This window comes from Symphalangus syndactylus, chromosome 8 (assembly GCF_028878055.3).
Source record: "Symphalangus syndactylus isolate Jambi chromosome 8, NHGRI_mSymSyn1-v2.1_pri, whole genome shotgun sequence".
NCBI lineage: Eukaryota > Metazoa > Chordata > Mammalia > Primates > Hylobatidae > Symphalangus > Symphalangus syndactylus.
Genome location: NC_072430.2, coordinates 89889675 through 89907111, shown reverse-complemented (window position 1 = coordinate 89907111; position 17437 = coordinate 89889675). Strand labels below are relative to the sequence as shown.

Below are 17437 nucleotides of genomic sequence, written 5' to 3'. Positions count from 1 at the left end.
AGGTAACAAATTAATTTAGATAGAAAATAAAAGCCAAGCTAGATTTGGGAATCAAAGAGTAGGGAGGGCTGAGCAAGGTTAAGAAAGTTAGACTATTAATTTGTTTGAGCTGGAGCCAAGAACCAGATTTGAATAACCATTTCCTTAGTGACCAATGTTGCTGTCATAGATTTGAACTGGACCACGGATAGAAATAAATGCATCTGTAGAATTCTATAAACCTCTACTTAGTAACTGCAAATATATTTTGTGCTTACAAAACTCATCTTACATATAATAAAGTAGTACTCTATTTTTAAATTGTTAAAATTCTTAAAACATACAGCTTGTAAACACAAGTAATTGGCAGAAAAGCTTAGAAGGCTGATATATAGGTCTCAGTGTAAATATGATTCCTGTAACTAGGCTGCTCACACCCAAAATATTGCCTAAATTAGTCTGAAATTATCCATATTTCAGAGAAACATTCAAAGAAAAATTAACATATATGTAGCACACTCTCTTTTGACTCACTTGAAAGCATTTGAGGAGCACCCCAGGAAAGGCCATTTTATTCAGCTGTAATCCCCAAATACACAAACATATTTTAACTTATTGTATAAGCAATGGGTTAGTGGTATCAAACACATATTTTGAGATGACAGTCTGCTGTAAAATACATGTCTTAAATAAATACACTCTAAATCAAATATTTAAGAATCATACCTAAATGTTTATAGAGAAGATAATTATTCTAAATCAACTACAACACATATAAATTATAAACTAGGACATTCAATATATGTCATTTTTCTTATTTCTGGAGATGATAAACAATAACCTACATTATTACTCTTAGGTTAGTTGTGGCAAAGAGATTCCAACCTCAATATATAAAAGAGGGATACATTTCTAACATTTTCTTTGTAGTGAAATATGATAGAATCCTAGTTTTTAATTGCTTTCTATTACAACATTAAACTGAAAAAAATTCCCTTGGGTCAAAGCTTTTGTATTTGCTGCATATTCTATGAATTGAGCAAGTTTCCATGTTAAATAGTGTGTCAGAGTATGTGTTGCTCCTCAAATACTTTCTCTTTCCTGACTGTTCGGTCTAGATCCAGAGTTAGGCCTCATAAAAATACACGATCTTATCTTTGCCTGTTCCAAGTCTCAGCTCATAGGTGACCAGGTCCCTTTTCACAAAACTGCTGAAGACAGATCTAAGCATCTCAACTCACCTACTACTGAGTTCACCAGCAAGATGTGAAAGGCCTTATTGATTAATGGCTTCCCATGATATAATAGGCTTGTGGTATTTGATTCTCTTCCTATGATGGTTAGGTCCGTTAATATCTCACCATTCTACACCCATGAGACTTCATCTTGAAGGGTCAGTATTATCGTTTGATAACAATTTTGCACCACAGAAAAGTATAAGAATTAACTGAAAGTAAACTTCAAAGAAGAAAAAGCAGCAAAAAGGAAGCCTGACAAACATCAATGGATGATTCCTATTACTTAGTTAACAAAATGTTTTCTATTATGATGCATCAGAAAGTATGACTAATATGTTGCTTTATCGGTGGATTTTATGATACATACTTTTTCTTGCAAGCAATTTTGCAGCAAGTTCTGTTGCCTGTAAAGAAAGGTTGATCATTTAGTTATTACATAGAGTCAAAAATTTGTAAAACTTTTCCCAAAATTTCTAATTATTGAATCATTTTGTTGTATCTAAGAGTTTTTCTATAGAAATTCAAAATGAAGAATATACTATTTTTTCCAAGCCCCCTATTTCACTTCCTCCTTAGACTGGCCTCTAGTTTCAGAAATGTGCCTTATTACCCAGGGGAACAGAATTGCAGCTGCTGCATAAACAGTGTATCTCTCTGATCCTTATACTTCCAACACACCTTAGCCATGCCTACATTGTGTTTCTCTGAAAATGGATATAGGATTTGCAGGAAGAGGGCAGATGAGTCCCTTCTAACTGCTAAAAGCCCTGATGGAGTAGCAAGGCATCTGACCAGAAGTTTCTGATAATCTTTTATTTACTCGTTCAAATGCCATAGTTCTACTGTCCTCTCCCCATATTCCACAGTAGGAAGAAAATATGTGAATGATTTTTCAGTAACTATGGGTTAAAATCATAAGTTTCTAGCTATATGTAATATCAATTTAGATGCATTCCTTTTCTGTGTATAACAATATTCTATCATGTGTTATTAGATTTACCATCACACACTAATGAAATAAAAACAGTTTTCTGAATTGCAAAAAAGGAATAGCTCAATCATAAAAATAATAGAAAAATACATATTTATAAAAACAAAATCTAAAACTGAAGTCTGATTTATTTTCATATATTTTTGCTGATTTGAACTGCTTCTTTTCTTTCTACTTTCTTAAAAAATCAGCACTCCTTTCTAGGCCTGTACTCTACATGATCAAATGTACATTTCCCACAAGGGATATAATTCAATTTTGAGAAACAGCCAGACTGAAAACTATATCCTATATTTTGGCAGAAGAGAAAAGAAACTTCACTGGGTTCAGTTCATAAAATGGGCTTCATGACAATGGTCTATCCTTAGATTTGTACCTTTTGGCAGTATTCGACTAGGAGCATGAAAGCTGAAGTCAGTGACATGTTCTCTATCGTTTGTCCTAATTTCTTTTTCTAGGATCTGGTTTCTTAGGTCAACTCTAGTTTCCACAGGTTTTTCTCTTAGATATTCTGCAACCTAATGCATTCAGATTCACTTTTCTATTTTCTTCATGTTATCTCATTGGCACAAAACATAACTCAAGGAGTTCTATGTATTCATTGATAGCAGTTCCCAATAGACTTTCTGCACCAAAAGCATACACACAGAACCAAACAAAGTGCAAAGGCCTACAGGTAAAATTAGTCAGGAAACTGAAAAAGCTTCATTGGTGACTATTAGAAAACAATTTTATTAACCAGATAAAGCATGGCATTAGCAGAAATGGCAGGGTAAGTATCTTCAGAAATTCATTCCTCCAAAAAAGTAACAAGTAAACTGGCAAAAGAAAAATGACGAGAATTATAGTTTCTGGGGCTCTAATTAATTAAAGGCTTGCAACATTCCAGAGAGCACTTATTTAGGGAAAACAGTGAATCTAGGTAATAGCAGTGGGTTTTGTTGTTTTAACTTGTCTTATTTTCATCCCCTCTCTCCAGCTTCATAATATCCTTGAAAAATAATACCCTGAAATCATAGCAACATAGTTTTATCTCGGTACCTGCCTAAAATCTAACATTATAGTTTGAACATAGTAGGTTCTCAATAAATGTTTGATAAATAAATTCCTATTTAAAGTCTTTCGGATCTGTGCCTACTTCTCTCTAATCCCAAATGAAGCCTTTGCAGGCCACTGATAGCTTTGGGAACTGGTTCTGAGTTTCTTTCTTTCAATTTTTCCTATATATTGGTGCCAAAGTTATTCATTGTGTAAGCTAATTTGACCATCACACCCCCACTAAAAACCATCAGACTATTACCCAATAAATAAACTACAAGTTTTAACCACAGTCTCCAGGGTAGTAGATTTATTGCCTTCTTCACTCTGTTACTCGTTATACCATCCCTGTAATACAAAGTTACTTATCACCTAAGTGCAACGCTTAATTATTGCAACTTTACTCCCACTGCTGTCATATTTACTTTATTTTCATTCCCTTGGTACTGAATTTTCATCTCTATTTTATAAATCTTTTGTAACATTAAACAAATGACCAGGAACAAGAAAACTAAGCAGTAAGTGAGAAAAGAAATGATGGAATAGATGTGAGGCTTCCACAGCAAACTCCTATAAAACCTGGAGTTAAACCTGAGCAAGAGGAATGTGACATATGTGTCTTTGCTCTTTATTTGGATCTGTGTGTATGCTCTTGGAGCAGTGGTGAAGAAGCTCCAGGTAAGGTATAGAGTTCTTTATTTTTCACCAAGCTAAGATTTTTAATGAAAGAATATCCAAAATGCTTGCTATGACAGATTCAACTGATTTTTGTAGTTCTACATTCTTGGGTAGGAGAAGATAAAAAATGCAGTTATTACAACTATATTATCAGCCTCTTCTAACCTTTTCTTTAAAGAGGTAGGTATTTATATTTCTAATAAATAAAAATGTTTGTCTCAAATAAATAAAATAAACAATGTTATTTTACATATGGACTACACACAGTCATCAAGTTTTATTGCTTTGAACTAGACAAGCCAGTTTCCTTCCTTCTGCATCTTTTACAGTGTTATGTATCATATGAATACTCAATAAGTCAAACAAACTGATATTTGTCAGTCTTAAAGTAAAAACTATTATTTCAGGAAGCCTTGTCTGAACATGTCAATACCATTTGCCATCATGCACCACTTATTTTACTCAATCATCTTCACAGGAATTTGGGGTTTGTAAAGTCTATCCTATACTTCATTTGGCTTGTTGATTTTTTAAAAAGATGATGGCATTGGGTGTAAAATAATACAGAGCTCACTGCCATTACTTAGATTCATGTTTTCCTCTCTCTCTTTTCTTGAGTTGAGAAAAACAGATATAAACATCAACAAAATAGGTGGTCACTAAGGTTTGAAGAATGAAAAGTCCCTGGGCTTAACAACTGTCTCTTCTAAGTGCCATAATTTCCAGTACTAGAGATTATTATTTTTTATTAAACTGCAAAATAGCCTTTGGGGTGGGGGAATAACTGATTAAGTCATTTATACTATAGAGTAAACTATTTTACCAGCCTTAGACAGCCAATAATCTCAAAAAGCATAAGAAATGGTAGCTGTTTCAAAGAAGACAAAAGCAAAGAAATAAAGCCAGATCATGAGAAGCTACCAAAAGAAGGCTATGATGTGGATACACTTGAAAGTGGCATGGAGAACCTGACTATAGCTGGATTATAGATAAGGAGAAGGAGAAAGGAAAGGACAATGATTCACTTTGTCTACAACTTAAGCTTAGTGCTGAAAGTCTGCAAAACACTAAGTTTCACTAAATCCAAGTAGAACTATAAAAATGGAGGCTTCCATGAATCATTTGCTTATGAGCAGCACTCTTATGTAATTATTAAAATTATTTATGATTACATGGAATTCCTTAGGTACTTACATATTTGTGTAAACAGGAGAAGAAAATATACCCGGGTCTGTAGCATGAGCCTGAGGTCCTATTTATCAGAAAAATAAAATTACATAGTTTGTATCCATCCTCAGCAACTTGCTAAATGGTAATCCTCCAGTAGGTATTTATTCTCTGTTATCACTGCCTCGTTTACAGGTTTTCAGGGACTCTCCACAGTGAAGAAGTCCAAAGTCCTTAGCGAGGACCTGTACTGTAAGATCTGATGTCCTTATCTACCTCTCCAGTGTCTTCTCTGACTAGTCTTTCATACTTATGCTATGGTCCAGAGACAGAATATTTTGCAGTTCCCTAAATATATCATGCTTCTCATGCCTCTCTGGACTGTGGTTTTGCAATTTCTTTTGTCTAGAACACCCTGTGCTGTATTTTAGCTTCTCATCTTTTAGGTCTCATTCAGCTTGTTAACTCTTGAAAGCCTTCCTTGATACCCACCTGAATAAATGCCCTTCCCAGTGCTCTCAAAGCACTCTAAACATGTTTATACTATAAAACTCATCATGCTACATGGTAATTATGTTTACTCTTGTGTACATCTGATTATGACTTCCCACATATATCCTCAGTACTTAACATGTTTTGGTGTGGATCAATTTTAGAGACAAAGGAACCGACATTGCCTGTAATCCCAGCACTTTAGGAGGCCCAGGAGGGTGGATCATGAGGTCAGGAGATCAAGACCATCCTGGCTAACGTGGTGAAACCTTGTCTCTATTAAAAATACAAAAAAATTCGCCGGGTGTGGTGGCCTGCGCCTGTAGTCCCAGCTGCTGGGGGGTTGAGGCAGGAGAATGGCATGAACCTGGGAGGTGGAACTTGCAGTGAGCCCAGATAGCGCCACTGCACTCCAGCCTTGGTGACAGAGCAAGATTCCGTCTCAAAAAAAAAAAAAAAAAAAAAGAGTGCCCATATCTGAAAATTAAATGTGAAGACAACACTATTTTTAATACAAAAAATCTCTTCCGTGGTTTCCAGCAATATGCTAAACAAATATTTTTAATTTTGCCTAGAATTCAGTATAGAGCATTAAAGCCATACTGTTAAAAATAGCTAAACTTTCAAAGAGATAGGAGAATTTTCTGAAGGTAAAACAAATGTGAGAACACAAATCTATAGTGGTAAACAAATGCTGAAGCTGATACCTGCCCTAAGGACATTGGCTACATCTAGAAATTTAGTGTCTGGTCAGAGCATTTAAAACAAGACATTGGGCCCCCCAAAAGATGGAGAATTAAAACTAAGAGCTCCTAAAAATATATAGATGCTCCTTGACTTACAATGGGGTTGATATCACAATAAACCCATCATAAGTTGAAAATATGTTAAGTTGGAAATGCATTTAATACACCTAACCTGCTGAGCATAATAGCTTAGCTTAGCCTACTTTAAATTTGTTCCAAACATTTACATTAGCTTCCAGTTGGGCAAAATCGGCTAACACAAAGCCTACTTTATAATAAAGTGTTGAATTTCTTATATAATTTATTGACTGCTATACTGAAAGTGAAAAACGGTTGTGTAGGTACTTAAAATACAGTGTCTATTGAATCTTTATTGCTTTTACACAATCCTAAAGCTGAAAAATCATAAGTCCAACCACTGTAAGTCAGGGGCCATCTGTTTAGGATCCCAATGAGCTACATCTTCAATTAGTCATCTACAAAAAAAAAAAAAAAATCATGCCACAGAGGAAGCAAACAAATTATGTCTTGGCTTTTGGCTGTGGGTGGAGAAGGAGGAGAAGATAAAAGTATTTGCTAAGAATTCATAATCATAGATTATGTTTTCTATGACCTTGAATTTCAAATCCACAGAAACTGTATTGTCCCTAAAACTACATGTGAGAATTTAATTTAAAATGAATCTGTGTTCATAGCTCTTACAGATAACTGGCAGCAGCGTATGTATATTTCCTTTAGAGAATAACAACCTATCCAAATATTATTGAATCCCCAACAATAATTTCTGTCAAAACTGAGCTCACATATAACAATAACAACCTCCCACTCCCCACAGAAATAGAAGAAAAACAAGACACCATGGCTTTTAACAGAAGCAAAAACAATATATCAAAATTAGACCCCAAAGATTTCAAATATTTGAATTAGCAAACATAAAATATAAAATAAGAGGACTTTATATGTTTAAATATATAAAGAAGGGTTTTGAAAGGATAAGAATAGAAAAAGAGCCTATAAGAAGTCCAGCCAAATTTAAAAATAACTATTTAGAAATTGTATTATATATATACCATAGTTCAATCAATTTTACAAAGCAATTAATTTATGAAATAATAAACTATATAGAAAAACTAAATAACTAAAGAGAGAATTAGTGAACTAGAAAACATATTTGAAGAAATTAACAGGAATGCAGTGAGAGAAATGGAAAATACAGTTGTTAAAGGACATGAGACAAGAAGGTAGTCTAATACTCAGAATAAGATAATAACGAAAATGAAGAGAGGCAATATAGAAAGAGGAAATGGCTGAAACTTGTACAGAACTGCTCCTTATAATAATACTAAAGAAAAAAAAAGAAAACATCTTAAAAACAGCCTGAGGTGGGGGACGGAAGGATCACTTACACAGGAATAATTACATAGAATAAAAAGTAAAAGAATTAAACAAAACAATTTTTTTTTTTTTTTTTTTTTTTTTTTTAAGATGGAGTGTTGCTCTGTCACCCAGGCTGGAGTGCAGTGGCGCGTTCTCGGCTCACTGCAACCTCTGCCTCCCAGGTTCAAGTGACTCTTGTGCCTCAGCCTAAAAATCCATTATCTTTAAAGTGCTAAGAAAAAAAAAAAAACTGTCCCCTGAAACTTACTCATACCCTTGGACATAATGATATTCTAATACAAGGATAAAGACAATTTTATCAAATAAAATCTGATAACTTATTCCCAAAATGAGTTCACTAAAGACCTTTCTAAAGAATGCAGTACTTTAGGACAAATGGCAATAATCCCAAGAAGTATTAAATGCAAGAAGGAATGAGTGGAGAACAAAATAAGCTGGTAAACAGGTGGGCAAATATAAATAAAATCTGTATAAAACAGTAATAAGAAAGTAATTTGACTGATAAAACCTTTAAAATGTCAAAATTTAAAATATTGGACAATAATAAATATGATATAAAGTTATGATTAGAAGTAAATTATCCAATTTTAACTTTTATTTTAAATATACTTCAACATAACTAGAAGAGTAAATTTACAGCATTCAACACAAAGAAATGACAAATGTTTGGGTGATAGATCTCCCAATTAACCAGACTTACCACTATACATTATATGCTTATATCAAAATACATATGTACTCCAGAAATATGTCTGATTTTATGTATCCATAAAAATTTAAACAAAATGTTAGGGTAATTGCCAAAAGAAATATATATATGTTATGCAATTTGTAAAACAGTAAAAAAAAAACTAGATAGAAACTAAATTTAGCACTCTAAGAGAATGCAATAAAGAATAAATAAAAATACATTAAAAAGTAGGACAAAGAGAAACCACAAATAAGGCAGTAAAAAACTTCCAAAGATTTGTAATTTACATAAATACAAATTGATTGGGTTCCGTTAAAATTCAGAAATGCTAAGACAATAAAAATAAAGCAAAATCCAGCTGTAGATTGTCTATAAGAGGCATCTAAACAAATAAAGACACTAAGATTAGAAGCTGACATCTGTATGTTAATATTAGACACATTTAAGGCAAAAAACATAACTTATGGTAAAGAGCACTGCATGATGATGGGAATATTCAATTCACCTGGAAGATATGATGATTCTAAAATTTGGATGGGTCTAATCACTAGATCAAAAATAATTTTTTAAAATGGGCAGAGCTACATTAAGGAGTTTGCAAACCCACTATCATTATTTTCAATAATTTTTAGAACAAGGACTAAAAAATAAGTATATATGTGTATTTCAATATATAATAAGCCATATATTTGAAATACACAATTCATCATCTTGATTGAATGGACACATTTAGAACATTACATCCCAAATTGAGCAATATTCATTGTTTTCAACCACATAGAATCTATTAAATAGTAATCATGTTTGCTAAGCCATAAAGCATGCTCTAGATTCCTCTTTATGGTTGGTATCATAAAGATCATACTCTCAGTCTACAATGCAATTAAATTATAAATGACCAGCAACAGAGATAAAATAAAAATTAAAATAACTAACCCAGGAGCACAAAATTTAACAATTAACTCATGAGTACAAACTAATAAAATTGGATATTAAACATGATTTAGAAAAAAATGAAATATATTGCAAGTTTTTTGATACATTTTATACTTTCATAGTTACATATCACCAATTAAGTTTCACATACTGTTCTAAAAAGTTTAAAATATTAACTCATTGAATTCCCATAACAATCATATGTATTACTACTACTATATTTATTTTACATTTGGAAAATCTAAAGAACAGAGACATTAAATAACTTGGCCAAACTAACATGCATTTTAAGTACTAGAGTGTGGATTAAACCTAGCTACCCGAGTACATTCGCTTAGCAACTATGCCATACTGCCTTTCAACAATTTCATCCAAATAAATAGGATATATTATAACTCTATGCAAATATATCTGAAAATTTAGATGAATTAAATAAATTTATAAAAAAAGCAGTTACTTGCTAAAAGCACTCAAAAAGAAGAAAAATAGTTTTGAATCACTAAAGTCATTGAATTCATAATTTAGTTTTTTCTCACTAAAAGAACAAAGACTAGGTTATTTATTTTAACAGTGACTTCTACCAAACATTCAAAGAATATATAATTTCAACTTCGTAAATGTTTATAAAATAGTAAAAGCAGGCAACATAATTAACTCATGGGGCTAGTATAATCTTGACATGAAAACCATATCAGGATACTATGAGAAAAGAAAATTACAACCCAACCTCTCTCAAGAACCTAGATGCTAAAATCCTAAACAAACTACTGGTAAATTTAATCTACACATGTATAAGAAGAAAAACACAGGATAGATAAAACTGATTTAATCAAGGATGTGTAGCTGTTTTAACAAAAAAAATGACAGCCTTAACAGACACATAAAATATATTTTAAAAAGTCAAAATTCACCACTAATAAGAAAGTTTTACATATTAGAAATAGAAAGATACTTTATTAACCAGACATTATTATCTACCAAGAGATCACAGTACATATCATACTTAATGAGAAATTATTTAAACTTTTTTTATTAAGAAAGGACAAGGAGCCCACTTTTACCACTTTATTAATCATTACACTTCAGGTCTTAGGAAGGGAAGAGTGCAAAAAAAAAAAAAAAAAAAAAAAAAAAAAAAAAAAAAACTACAATTATAAGGAAGTAACTTCCTGCAAAGGAAGTAACTAAATTTTTTTATTTGCAGAAGATATCATTTGATTTTTTAAAAAAACACAGTTCTGTGTTATGGGGACAGGATTAATATATTAGTAAATATTAAGCCCTCTGCTGAGAAAAAAAGAGGGTCTCTCTACCCCTAACCTCCTCCAGCTGTACTTTACAGCACTCTGTTATTCAGGGAGGAGGTTATGGTCATCCTCAGAAGCAAAACTGATGGAAAATGTATAGCCATGCCTATTCATTATGTATTATCTCTGGCTGATTTCCTTACGATAGAGTGAGTAGCTGCAACAGAGACCATATGCCTGGCCAACATGTGGATTAGAATCTTGCATCCCGGCCAGGCGCGGTGGCTCACGCCTGTAATCACAGCACTTTGGGAGGCTATGGTGGGCAGATCACCTGAGGTGAGGAGTCCGAGACCAGCCTGACCAACATGGCGAAACCTGGTCTCTACTAAAAATACAAAAATTAGCTGGGTATGGTGTAATCCCAGCTACTCGGGAGGCTGAGGCAGGAGAGTCATTTGAACCCAGGAGGTGGAGGTTGCAGTGAGCTGAGATTACACCATTGCACTCTAGCCTGGGCAACAGAGTGAGACTCCATCTCAAAATAATAATAATAATAATAATAATAATGATAACAATAATGATAAAAGCCTTGCATCCCTCAGACAGAAAATAGACTTATTTTGTATATCCATAAAACACTTAAACATATCATATATCATATCATATATTTAGCTATAAAGAAAATTTAATGTCAATGAAAAGAGATTTAAAGCCTATGCTTTTTGATACTAATTCAAATAAATTAAAAATAAATAATAGGAATGTTATCAAAATTAATGTCAATATTTAATTTTCTGATATGAATTCAAATAAAAATAAATAATAAGAATGTTATCAAAATTAGAAGTAAAAGAAATACACACCCAGGTAACTGTTACACTGAAAGGGATTCTAAGAGGGAAAGTTAAAAAATACATATAAACCAATGAAAAGCAGGACAACTGACATCAAAATGTACAGTGTTGAGTTGTACATTCATAGTAAAATATAGAGCATGAAAGCTATGATTATTAGAATTTTTTTTATTTTATTTAATTTTTGAGATGGAGTCTCACTTTGTCACCCAGGCTGGAGTGTGGTGCCCTGGCATGATCTTGGCTCACTGCAACCTCTGCCTCCCAGGTCAAGTCATTATCCCACCTCAGCTTTCCAAGTAGCTGGGATCACAGTCATGTGCCAAGATGCCTGGCTAAGTTTTTGTATTTTTGGTAGAGACAGGGTATCACCATTTTGCCCAGTCTGGTTTCAAACTGCTGAGCTCAAGCGATGCACCCATCTCAACCTCCCAAAGTGCTGGGTTTACAGGCATGAACCACTGCACCCAGCACAATGTAATTTTTAAATAAAACAAAAACCCAGCCAGGTGCGATGGCTCACGCCTGTAATCCCAACACTTTAGAAGGCAAAGTGGGTGGATCACCTGAGGTCAGGAATTCGACACCAGCCTGGCCAACATGGAGAAACTCCATCTCTACTAAAAATACAAAAACTAGCTGAGTATGGTGGCGCACACCTGTAATCCCAGCTACTCAGGAGGCTGAGGCAGGAGAACTGCTTGAACCCAGGAGGCAGAGGTTGCAGTGAGCCGAGATTGCACCACCGTACTTCAGCCTGGGTGAGAGAATGAGGCTCCATCAAAAAAAAAACCAGAAAACAGAAAAACAACCCACAATTTTGGAAGATAGAGTTAACAGGTGGTCTGGGAGTGTTCTATCCTTAACTCTGTGGAAGCTTAGATAACTGATTTTCATTTTCGCACAAGCAAGGGCCATGCAATTTATGATTTGAAATTTAAGTTCCTAAGCTTCCCTGGAGAACTTCAGAGTAAGATTTGTTTACTAACGGTTTTCACTCAGATTAATCAAATATACAACATGGCTTGGCTATGTAAACAGAGGGGCATAAAAACACCCTACTAAAAACTACTACATTGAGAGCTTCCAGAAAACAATTTTTTTCATATAGATCCACAAATGAAATGTGTCCATGTGTGAATAAGGGTTCTGAGGAGGTTGTGCCTGTATGATTCTTGGGCCCTTAATGCTTGCTTGTTCTCTCTTTCTCTAGCCACACAATATCTTTTGCTATATAGTTTATGTTGGTATGCTCAATATAGTCTTGTGAGTCCTTTCAAATACACAAATTTGTGCAGTCTTTTCAAGAGGGTATTCATTCAAAGAAATGTTAAAAGAACTAGAACATAATTTAAAAGGACTAAAATAGACATTAAAATTTTAAAAAAAGAAACCCAAGCAAATAGTGAATTAAAAATCTGAACTTCTGAAAATACCAAGGAAGAATAAAGCTGCTTTTGAAACTACTAATAAAATTAAGGGAAATGAGAGAGAAAAGACTAGTTAGTGTTAGATAATGTAAACACAAAATTAGGAGAAATTAGAGTTATTGAAATAATAACTACATGCACCTCTAGGCCAATGAGTCTAATTCATAATTTCCTAGCAAAATACAATCTAACAAAATTGACTAAGGAAAGATGGCAAACTTGAAAAGGTAATCACCGTAAAAATGCAAAAGGGAAACAGTTAATCTGATGCAAATATTAACTGCTACATTTTACCTAAACCTTAAAGAACAGATTATTAAATGTTACATTGAACATTCTGAGGAATAAAATGGTGGAAATTTTCTCATTCTCTTTACAAAACTAGTACAACTTTGTTTTCAAACCTGAAAAAGAATGATAAAGAAGAGATCAAGCCTACTTATAAATAAAAACATCTTAAATGAGACAACTGCAGAAAAATTTGAACCATATAGTTAAAAAACACATATATAATCTCTCTTTCAGTAGTTAAAAATCCTGCTTGATGGTTTGCAGTCAGAATAACTGACACTTGACCAGCCTTCTTACCATAATCAATCAGAAAATTAGAAGACTATATGAATAATCTGTTTACTTATAGAGAATAAGAATCACAATAATGTACTCTCTGCAGAAAGGGATAAAGATAAAGCGAAGTTTTAAATTACCACATATTATTAACTAAAGACACTTTCCAGGCAATAACATACTATGGTGGTTTAACTAATTTGAGGGGTTAGAAATTATACAAAAATTTTAAAAAGCTAAGGCAGCCACAAACTATAGAGAATAATATCAGGAAAATATGGCATTATATACAGGAAGAAGTCCATGCTTCTAAAATGGCATCCTGTTGAGTTTTTAGCTCTATATTAAGTTGCACAATCTAGTGTGATACCCAGGCAAATGACAACATCTTGTAGAAAAAAAGATTACTGTGGAGGTGTGAAAAGAATAAGTCTCAATTTCACACAAGACTGGAAAATATTTCCTAACTGACTAGTAAGAGAGGAGGGATTTGATTGAATGTCTAGCACATCTTATAGAGACCCCAGAAAATTCATCGCCATTTAGGAGTACTGAAGGATCCATAAGGTAAAATTGACATTATACGTCCCATAACAACATTTAAACATAAGCCTTAAAAAAATCATGATCATACATAAACCTGTTAAAACAAAATTCTCCAATCTTTGAAAGCAGAAAAAACTCAACAATAGCATAGAAATAAAACTCTCTGGTATGCAATAAAATTATGTAATACATGGAAAGAAACAAGAAAAGAAGAGATATAACTAGGAAAAATATTAGTCAACAGAAATAGATTGAGAAATAGTAGAGATTACAGAATTAACAGGATAGACCTTAGAAACATTTAATGAGGGGCAGAGATGTTAAGATAGAAAAAGAGCCAATAGAACTTGTAAAATAACTCATTATCTGAGATTAAAAACTTACTGGTGTGATTTGACACTACAGACAAATAAAATAATCTCAAAGACATAGCATTAGAAAGTATACAAACTGAAGCATGTGTATTTTTAAAAGATTTATAAGTAGTTAAGAGAGGCTCAGTAACCTGCAGGAAAGTATCAGGTGATCTAACGTAAGTTTAAATTGGGATCCCAGACTACAGTCAAAGTGAAAGAATAAATTATAAAATCAGCTAGAGAAAAGCATCTAGTTACTTACAAAGAAAACCTCATTAGAATAACTGCAGATTTCTCAGCAGAAACCTTACAAGCCAGAAGAGAATGACATAAAATATTCAAAGTTTTGAAAGAAAAATACTGCTGGCCAAGAATTCTATGTTTAACAAGATTAAGCTTCACAAAGTAAGGAGAAATAAAGTTTTTCCCAAACAAGCAAATACCGAGGGAATTCATCACCACTAGACCAGTCCTATTAGAATTGCTCTGGGCCTGGTGTGTTGGATCATGCTTGTATTCCCAGCACTTTGGGAGGCTGAGGCAGATGGACTTCTTTGAGTCCAGGAGTTTGAGAACAGCCTGGGCAACATGACAAAACCCCATCTGTACTAAAAAAAAGTACAAAATCTAGCTGGTGTGGTGGCATGTGTCTGTAGTCTCAGCTATTTGGGAAGCTGAGGTGGGAGGATGGCTTGAGCCCAGGATATGGAGATTACAGTGAGCTGAGATCATTCCACTGCACTCCAGCCTTGTTGACAGAGCTAGATCTGAAAAAGAAAAAGAAACAAACAAAAACAAAAGAAAAGAAAGGAAAAGAAAAAGAGAAAAGGAGAGGAGAGGAGGGGAGGGGAGGAAGAAAAGCTCAACAAAATCCTAAACTTAGGTGATATTCACCATTATGAAAACACACAAAAGTACAAAATCACTGATATGGTTTGGATGTTTTATCCCCTTCAAATATCAGTTTGAAATGTAATCCCTCAGTGTTGGAGGTGAGGCCTGGTGGGAAGTGTTTGGATCTACACCATGAGGGTGTAGATCCCTCATGGATGACTCAGTGCCCTCCTTACAGCAGTAATGAGTGAGTTCTTGTGCTGAGTTCACATGAGAACCAACTGTTTAAATGAGTTTGGCACCCACTCACTGCTGCTTTCTTACCATGTGATATGCCTGCTCCCCGACTTCACCTTCTGCCATGAGTGGAAGCTTTCTGAAGCTCTCACCAGAAGCAATGCTGGTGCCATGCAGAACTGTGAGAAAAATAACCTATTTTCTTTATAAACTACCCAGCCTCAGGTATTCCTTTATAGCAACACAAATGAAACACAGAAAATTGGTACCGAGAAGTAAGGCATTGCTATAAAGATACCTGAAAACATGGAGGCAGCTTTGGAAATGGGTAATGGAGAGAGATAAGAAAAGTTTTGGGGCTCTGGCTCTGAAGAACACAGGAAGATGAGGAAAGGTTTGGAACTTCTTAGAGACTGGTTAAATGGTGGTGACTGAAATTCTGATAGAAATATAGACAGTGATGTCCAGGCTGATAAGATCTCAGATGGAAATGAGAAATTTATTAGGAACTGGGCCAAAGATCACACTTGTTATGCCTTAGCAAAGAGCTTGACTGCATTGTGTCCATGTCCTGGGCATTTGTGGAAGGTTGAGCTTAAAGAGTGATATCTTAGAGTATTTGGCAGAACAAATTTCTAAGCAGCAAAGCCTTTGAGAAATGATGTGGCTGCTTCCAACAACCTATAATCAGATATTGGGGCAAAGAAATGACTTAAAGTTGGAACTTATATTTAAAAGGGAAGCAAAGTGTAAAAATTTGTAAAGTTCAAACCTGTCTTTGTGATACAAAAGGAAAGGGTGTTTTCAAGACAGAAATACAAGCAGGTTGTGGAGCAATCACTTACCAGAGAGATTAGCATGACTAAAAGGGGGCCAAGTGTTAACAACCAAGACAATGGAAAAAAGCCCTCAAAGGCATTTCAGAAGTCTTTGGGAAAGCCCCTTCCATCACAGGCCCAGAGGCCCAGGAGGAAAGAATGGTTTTAAGGGCCAGACCCAGAAACCTGCTCCTCTGCTCAGCCTCAGGACACTGCTGCTCACATCATGGCCACTCCAGCTCCAGCCTCAGCTTAAAGGGCCCAGGTACAGTTTGGGATGCCACTGTGGACATTGCAAGGCATAAGCCTTGTCAGGTTCTATATGCTGTTTAGTCTGCAGGCTTACAGAATGCAAGAATGAAGGAGGCTTGGCAGCTCCATATAGATTTCAGAGCATGTATGAGAAAGGCAGGGTGCCCAGGCAGAAGCCTGCTGCAGGGCTGAAGCTCCTGCAGAGAGACTCTAGTAGGGCAGTGCCAAAGGGAAATGTGGGATTGAAGCACTCACACTGAGTCCTCACTGGGCACTACCTAGTGGAACTGTGGGAATAGGACCACTGCACTCCAGATGCCAGCATGGTACAGCCACCAGCAGGTTGCCACCTCAGCATGGAAAAGCAGCATGCATTAGACTCAAATCAGTGACAGAAGCTATGGGGGCTCCACCCTGAAAAGCCACAGTGGTGGGGCTGCCTAATGCCTTGGGAGCCCACTCCTTTTTTTAGTGTGCTCAGGATGAGAGACATGGAATCAAGGGAGATTATTTTGGAGCTTCGAGATTTAATGTTGGCACTGCTAGATTTTAGATTTGCATGGGGCATGTTGCCCCTTTATTTTGGCTGTTTTCTCCCTCTTGGAATGGAAATGTCTACCCAATGCCTGTACCACCGTAGTATCTTGGGAATAATAACATGTTTTTGATTTCACGAGCTCATAGGTGAAAACAACATACCTTAAGTCTCAAATAAAATTTTGGACTGTGGACTTTTTATTGAATTAATGCTGGAATAAGTTAAGATTTGGGGGGACTATTGGGAAGGGATGATTGTATTTTGCAATATAAAAAATACATGAGATTTGGTGGCCAGTGGCAGAATGATATGGTTTGGATGTTTTGTCCCCTCAATATTTCCATGTTGACGTATAATCCCCAGTGTTGGAGGTGGGGCCTGGTGGGAGGTGTTTTGGTCAT

At 34.8% G+C, this 17437-nt stretch overlaps 1 protein-coding gene and 1 long non-coding RNA gene across 5 annotated transcripts in view; one reads left to right on the top strand and one right to left on the bottom strand.

The window, feature by feature from the left end:
• LOC129488145 (uncharacterized) overlaps window positions 1-17437 on the top strand; it is a 521486-nt gene that overhangs the window by 221340 nt on the left and 282709 nt on the right. The gene's annotated exons all lie outside the window — the stretch shown is intronic.
• FSIP2 (fibrous sheath interacting protein 2) overlaps window positions 1-17437 on the bottom strand; it is a 92879-nt gene that overhangs the window by 45624 nt on the left and 29818 nt on the right. For all 4 annotated transcript variants that reach the window (XM_055289947.2, XM_055289948.2, XM_055289949.2 and 1 more), the window contains 2 exons: window positions 5119-5176; window positions 1585-1621 (listed from right to left, as the gene is read on the bottom strand). In XM_055289947.2, the coding sequence (XP_055145922.1) occupies window positions 1585-1621; window positions 5119-5176 (95 nt within the window). The remainder of the gene's footprint in view (window positions 1-1584; window positions 1622-5118; window positions 5177-17437) is intronic.